The sequence below is a fragment of the Lepus europaeus genome, unplaced genomic scaffold (genome assembly GCF_033115175.1).
Source record: "Lepus europaeus isolate LE1 unplaced genomic scaffold, mLepTim1.pri SCAFFOLD_227, whole genome shotgun sequence".
Classification (NCBI taxonomy): Eukaryota; Metazoa; Chordata; class Mammalia; order Lagomorpha; family Leporidae; genus Lepus; species Lepus europaeus.
Genome location: NW_026909114.1, coordinates 199,990 through 206,838, shown reverse-complemented (window position 1 = coordinate 206,838; position 6,849 = coordinate 199,990). Strand labels below are relative to the sequence as shown.

The window sequence follows — 6,849 nt, the reverse complement described above, 5'->3', positions numbered from 1 at the left end:
ATATTCAGGACCTGTTCCCATAGATCCCTGAGGGGATTTTTTTTTTTTTTTTTTTTTTTTTTTACAGTCTAGGATACTGTGTGAAACAGAAGGCCAGTGCCCCGAGCGGAGCGGGTTGGGGTGTGCATTTATTTATCTATTTTTTTTTTTCCTGATGTAAACCTAATGCCTGGAAAGTGCCTGGCGCAGTAAGGCCTTGTTGCATGAATTACCAACTTGACTTTTGTTTCAAACCCTATTATCCAAACACTCACAGGCAATCTTTGCTGACTGCTAGAGATCTCTTAGGAAGCACAGTATCTGAACAGCTGTCTGATTATACAATGTGATTTCAACGTTTGTGGGAAATGGAACTAAAAGTAAGTTCAAGTTTGGTGTGAAAAATTTTGAAATTTGTAACTATGCAGAGCCATCAAAAAGTTCAAGGAAAATGTTTGAGAAACCATGCACAGGTTTCGAGTACACAGTGAAGCTGTGGTTCAAGAACCGCCGGGCCAAAAGTTCCCAAGAACAGAAGCAGGCAGCGCTGAAGTCCAACGTCACGGTTGCCTCTGCGGACTCCACCAGCCAGGTGGACCCAGAGGCTTGCAGCTCCCAGCTGTCCGGCCCCACAGGGCCTTCTTCAGCAAGGCACCGCGTCTCGCCCAGCTATAGGTACCGGGGGTGCCCCCTGCACCCCGTCCTGATTCAGAGCCCTATGGACCGCAGCTCCAGGCCAGGCCGTAGGCCACCTCGTGACATCCCACAGCCGCCTTTGCCCCCGGATAGCTCCGGGGACTGCTTGGTCCCCAACAGGACTGCTGTGGATGACCAGGAGGAGGACATGGAGAAATGAGGCCAGGCTGTGGGCCCTGCAGGTGCCTGGCCGCCAGCTGCCCGGGGTCTGCTGCACAGATGCCCCCTAGCCCCAGACGCCTGAGGCCCGAGAATGTCCCACCTGGCTGCTGGGCCCCACGGTCCGTGTCGTTGTGCTTGGGGCTGGCTAGCTGCCTCCTGCTCCTGGCTGTTCTGGGGCCCCCGCAGGGCTGGCCCAAAGCTTCTGTCTCAGACCTGGGGCCCCAGGCATCCGCCTCTCATGGGACAGGAGTCTTCCGCCGATTTTATTTTCCCCATTTTTGTAGTTGACTTGATCCTCTTCAAATAGTTGTGATTTAAATATAAAATGTCTTTGATTTATAGCTAAAAAAAAAAAAAAAAAAAAAAAAAAAAAAAAAAAAAAAGAGAGATAGTCCTTGCCAGAGCAGTTCTCTCAGGGGGAAGAGGCTGCCTGGAGGCGGAGACAGGACCCAGGGCCGCCAGCACCAGAGGGTCTGCGAGGAGCATGGCGGGCAGCCCCGAGGTGGTGGCCATGGACTGCGAGATGGTGGGGCTGGGGCCCCTGCGGGAGAGCGGCCTGGCACGCTGCAGCCTGGTGAGCCTGCAGGGCACCGTGCTCTACGACAAGTTCATCCTGCCCGAGGGGGAGATCACCGACTACAGAACCCGGGTCAGCGGGGTCACGCCTCAGCACATGGCCACGGCCACCCCGTTTGCCCAGGCCAGGCGAGAGATTCTGCAGCTGCTCAGAGGCAAGCTGGTTGTGGGCCACGACCTGAAGCACGACTTCCAGGCTCTGCGGGAGGACATGGAGGCCTACACCATCTACGACACGGCCACCGACAGGCTGCTGTGGCGCGAGGCCAGACTGGGCTCGTGCAGGCGAGTGTCCCTGCGGGTGCTGTGTGAGCGCCTCCTCCACAGGAACATCCAGAACACTGGTCTGGGCCACAGCTCGGTGGAAGACGCGAGGGCCACCATGGAGCTCTTCCGAGTGTCCCAGCGGATCCGGGCCAGCCGGGGGCTGCCCTGCCTGCCTGTGTCCAACTGAGGCTCGTCCAGCCTCCATCCTGGCCACGGATGCCCCGTGCTTTTGGAAAGTGCATCTTCAGCAGTAAAACGACTCCCACGCCAAAAAAAAAAAAAAAAAAAAAAAAAAAAAAAAAAAAAAAAAAAAAAAGGCCGGAAGCGGAAGTCCCGCCCCTCTCGCGCTCCTTCCGCAGAGGCAGAAGCAACGCGGAGGAGGTTGGAGTGAGAGGTCCCCGAACGCGCGGCCGGCACCATGAGCCTCCTCAACAAGCCCAAGAGCGAGATGACCCCCGAGGAGCTGCAGAAGCGGGAGGAGGAGGAGTTCAACACGGGCCCGCTCTCCGTGCTCACGCAGTCGGTCAAGAACAACACGCAGGTTGTTTTTTTTTTTTTTTTTTTTTTTTTTTTTTTTTTTTTATTTTTTTGCAGAGCATTCTTTTAATATCTCTGAAGAAAAATCATATTGGTTGACTTTTTACAATCTGAACATGAAGCAGGTTAGAGGGTTAGAAGTCGCTCTAGCAAAGAGAACCTATGAGACAAGGCCAACCTTGTGGCACGGCAAGCTCAACTCTTACTGGCAATGCTGCTTTCCTGTATCAGAGCACTGGTTTGAGTCCCAGATGCTCTACTTCTGATCCAGCTCTCTCATAGTGCACCTGGGGAGACAGCACAGGAGACCCAAGTACTTGGGTCCCTGTCACACACGTTGGAAACCTGGGTGGGGTTCCAAGCTCCTGGTTTCAGCCTCACCCAGCCACAGGCATTGCAGCCATTTGGAGAGTGAGCCAGTTGATGGAACATTCATCTGTTTCTCTCTTTCTCCCTCCCCCCTTTCAAACAAAATCTTTCAAAAAAATATAGCAACCCATGGTACCATGTGAAGGCTATTCCTTTGTGTAGTAGTCAGGATCGTTCATCTCTAGTGTCCACAGGTGTATCCCCATGAGGATGAGAGTCCCCAGTTCCCAAACTCAGCAGGACATTATGGCAGAATCGAAAGATCCCCGAATTTGGAATGAGCAGGACTGGATTCTGGATCAGGCTCTTTAACCTTCCATTCAATTATGCATTCGCGTTCCATAGGTGACTGTCAGGGCGAACGGCAGCACCACAGCTACTGCACCGTACACCGGAGCCGCAAGTGGTGCGTTCACAACGAATGCTGAGTTCTGCGGAAAGCTAGTGCGGAGGTGGTTTTCCACTCCCGGACCCAGTTCTGCAAATCAGTCTACTTGGTAATACAGTGCCCTGTATGGGTGCTTGTGTTTTCAAATGGCAAATAGAAGCTGAGCAGCGTTTGCACAACCGGATCCAAAGTACTTCTTGAGAGGGTTTCCTCGCACGACGTGTCTGCTTCCCACAACTCAGCAGAGACGGCTTTACAGACTCAGAAGAACACTACCACTGAAACGGAGCAAGGCCAAACCAGAATCACGCACCCGCACGGCAATCTGCCCTGGACAGGAGTGAGGGCTCAGAACGTCATTCCGTGCAGAAAGTTATGCGTGATGACTCAGAGCACATAGCAAGGCTGAAGCGATCTCCTGGCTGGCAGCAGTTTGGGGATGGTCTGCTTTCCGCGGAAGATACACTCCATGTTGCTATGCACCTGGAAGTGCGGCTTACCGTGTAGAACGAACTACCTCTGCAAGCACGTTTGGCTCCTCGCCACACAAGGCAAGGGACTCTTGCTGAGACCCAGGACCCGTTCCCATAGATCCCTGAGGGCAAGGCAACAGTCACGGGGATTCGCGTTCCATAGGTGACTGTCAGGGTGAACGGCAGCACCACAGCTACTGCACCGTACACCGGAGGCGCAAGTGGTGCGTTCACAACAAATGCTGAGTTCCGCGGAAAGCTAGTGCGGTGGTGGTTCTCTGCTCGCAGACCCAGCTCTGCGAATTACTCTCTTTGGCTATGCAGCGCACGGCCAGAGTGCTTCCATGCTGGGGCAGGCCATGCCTTGCTTGTGCTGGCCACCTGCATGGAAGAAGCGGAGCTGCATTCCGGCAAGTGGGATCCACAGTCCTTCTTGAGGGGCTCCTGGCACGAAGGGTCTGCTTCCCACAACACAGCAGAGGTGGGTTTGCAGACTCGGAGCAACACTACCACTGAAACGGAGCAGGGCCAAACCAGAATCACACACCCGCACGGCAATCTGCCCTGGACAGGAGTGAGGGCTCAGAACGTCATTCCGTGCAGAAAGTAGCTGGGTTATACGTGAGGACTCGGAGCGTATAGCAAGGCTCAAGTGATCTTGGGCCTGGCAGCAGTTTGGCATTGTCTGCTTTCCTAAAAGAATCACTCCTTGCTATTATGCTTCTAGAATTGCAGCTACCCATGTAGAACGAACTACCTCTGCAAGCACGTTTGGCTCCTCACCGCACTAGGCAAGGGACTCTTGCTGAGACACAGGACCCGTTCCCATAGATCCCTGAGGGCAATGCAACAGTCACGGGGATTCGCGATCCAGAGGTGACTGTCAGAGTGAACGGCTGCACCACAGCTACTACATCGTACAGCGGAGGCGCAAGTGGTGCGTTCACAACGAATGCTGAGTTCCGTGGAAAGCTGGTGCGGTGGTTCTCCGCTCCCGGACGCAGTTCTGCGAATTATTCTCTTTGGTAATACAGTGCCCTATATGGGTGCTTGTACTGGCAAACGGCAAAGTAGAAGCCGAGCGGCGTTTGCGCAACTGGGATCCAAAGTGCTCCTTGAGAGGGTTTCCTCGCACGACGTGTCTGCTTCCCACAACTCAGCAGAGACGGCTTTGCAGACTCGGAAGAACACTACCTCTGAAAGGAAGCTGGGCCAAACCAGAATCAAACACCTGCACGGCAATCTGCCCTGGACAGGAGTGAAGGCTCAGAACTTCATTCCGTGCAGAAAGTAGCCGGGTTATGCGTGAGGACTCAGAGTACATAGGAAGGCTGAAGCGATCACCTGGCTGGCAGCAGTTTGGGGATGGTCTGCTTTCTGCGGAAGATACACTCCATGTTGCTGTGCACCTGGAAGTGCGGCTTACCGTGTAGAACGAACTACCTCTGCATTCACGTTTGGCTCCTCGCCACACAAGGCAAGGGACTCTTGCTGAGAACCAGGACCCGTTCCCATAGATCCCAGAGGGCGAGGCAACAGTCACGGGGATTTGCGTTCCATAGGTGACTGTCAGGGTGAACGGCAGCACCACAGCTACTGCACCGTACACCGGAGGCGCAAGTGGTGCGTTCACAACGAATGCTGATTTCCGCGGAAATCTAGTGCGGTGGTGGTACTCAACTCCTGGACCCTGTTCTGCGAATTAGTCTCTTTGGTAATACAGTGCCCTGTATGGTTGCTTGTGCTGTCAATCCGCAAAGTAGAAGCCGAGCGGCGTTTACCAAACTGGGATCCAAAGTACTCCTTGAGAGGGTTTCCTCGCACGACGTGTCTGCTTCCCACAACTCAGTAGAATGGCTTTACAGACTCAGAAGAACACTACCACTGAAACGGAGCAGGGCCAAACCAGAATCACACACCCGCACGGCAATCTGCCCTGGACAGGATAGAGTCGTTCTAGGCAGAAAGTACTGGGTTATGTATGAGGACTCAGAACGTATAACAAGGCTTAAGTGATGTCGCGGCTGGCAGCAGTTTGCGGATGGTTTGCTTTCCAGGGAAGATACACTCCATGCGTCTGTGCACCTGGAAGTGCGGCTTCCCCTGTTAGAAGGAACTACCTCCTCAAGCATGTTTGGCTCCTCACCACACTAGGCAAGGGACACTTGCTGATATTCAGGACCTGTTCCCATAGATCCCTGAGGGGATTTTTTTTTTTTTTTTTTTTTTTTTTTTACAGTCTAGGATACTGTGTGAAACAGAAGGCCAGTGCCCCGAGCGGAGCGGGTTGGGGTGTGCATTTATTTATCTATTTTTTTTTTTCCTGATGTAAACCTAATGCCTGGAAAGTGCCTGGCGCAGTAAGGCCTTGTTGCATGAATTACCAACTTGACTTTTGTTTCAAACCCTATTATCCAAACACTCACAGGCAATCTTTGCTGACTGCTAGAGATCTCTTAGGAAGCACAGTATCTGAACAGCTGTCTGATTATACAATGTGATTTCAACGTTTGTGGGAAATGGAACTAAAAGTAAGTTCAAGTTTGGTGTGAAAAATTTTGAAATTTGTAACTATGCAGAGCCATCAAAAAGTTCAAGGAAAATGTTTGAGAAACCATGCACAGGTTTCGAGTACACAGTGAAGCTGTGGTTCAAGAACCGCCGGGCCAAAAGTTCCCAAGAACAGAAGCAGGCAGCGCTGAAGTCCAACGTCACGGTTGCCTCTGCGGACTCCACCAGCCAGGTGGACCCAGAGGCTTGCAGCTCCCAGCTGTCCGGCCCCACAGGGCCTTCTTCAGCAAGGCACCGCGTCTCGCCCAGCTATAGGTACCGGGGGTGCCCCCTGCACCCCGTCCTGATTCAGAGCCCTATGGACCGCAGCTCCAGGCCAGGCCGTAGGCCACCTCGTGACATCCCACAGCCGCCTTTGCCCCCGGATAGCTCCGGGGACTGCTTGGTCCCCAACAGGACTGCTGTGGATGACCAGGAGGAGGACATGGAGAAATGAGGCCAGGCTGTGGGCCCTGCAGGTGCCTGGCCGCCAGCTGCCCGGGGTCTGCTGCACAGATGCCCCCTAGCCCCAGACGCCTGAGGCCCGAGAATGTCCCACCTGGCTGCTGGGCCCCACGGTCCGTGTCGTTGTGCTTGGGGCTGGCTAGCTGCCTCCTGCTCCTGGCTGTTCTGGGGCCCCCGCAGGGCTGGCCCAAAGCTTCTGTCTCAGACCTGGGGCCCCAGGCATCCGCCTCTCATGGGACAGGAGTCTTCCGCCGATTTTATTTTCCCCATTTTTGTAGTTGACTTGATCCTCTTCAAATAGTTGTGATTTAAATATAAAATGTCTTTGATTTATAGCTAAAAAAAAAAAAAAAAAAAAAAAAAAAAAAAAAAAGAGAGATAGTCCTT

The 6,849-nt window shown here is 53.3% G+C and overlaps 1 protein-coding gene across 1 annotated transcript; it reads left to right on the top strand.

The window, feature by feature from the left end:
* The first annotated feature begins 1,234 nt into the window (after positions 1-1,234).
* LOC133754595 (interferon-stimulated gene 20 kDa protein-like) lies at positions 1,235-1,944 on the top strand. The gene has a single exon (XM_062185013.1). It carries the CDS (start codon positions 1,322-1,324, stop codon positions 1,865-1,867), a length of 546 nt encoding a protein of 181 aa, XP_062040997.1. The 5' UTR covers positions 1,235-1,321; the 3' UTR covers positions 1,868-1,944.
* The last annotated feature ends 4,905 nt before the right edge of the window (positions 1,945-6,849 follow it).

Bases quoted from the DNA above. Each gene is read 5' to 3' on its own strand.
- LOC133754595 (XM_062185013.1), top strand. From the start codon at position 1,322: ATGGCGGGCAGCCCCGAGGTGGTGGCCATGGACTGCGAGATGGTGGGG.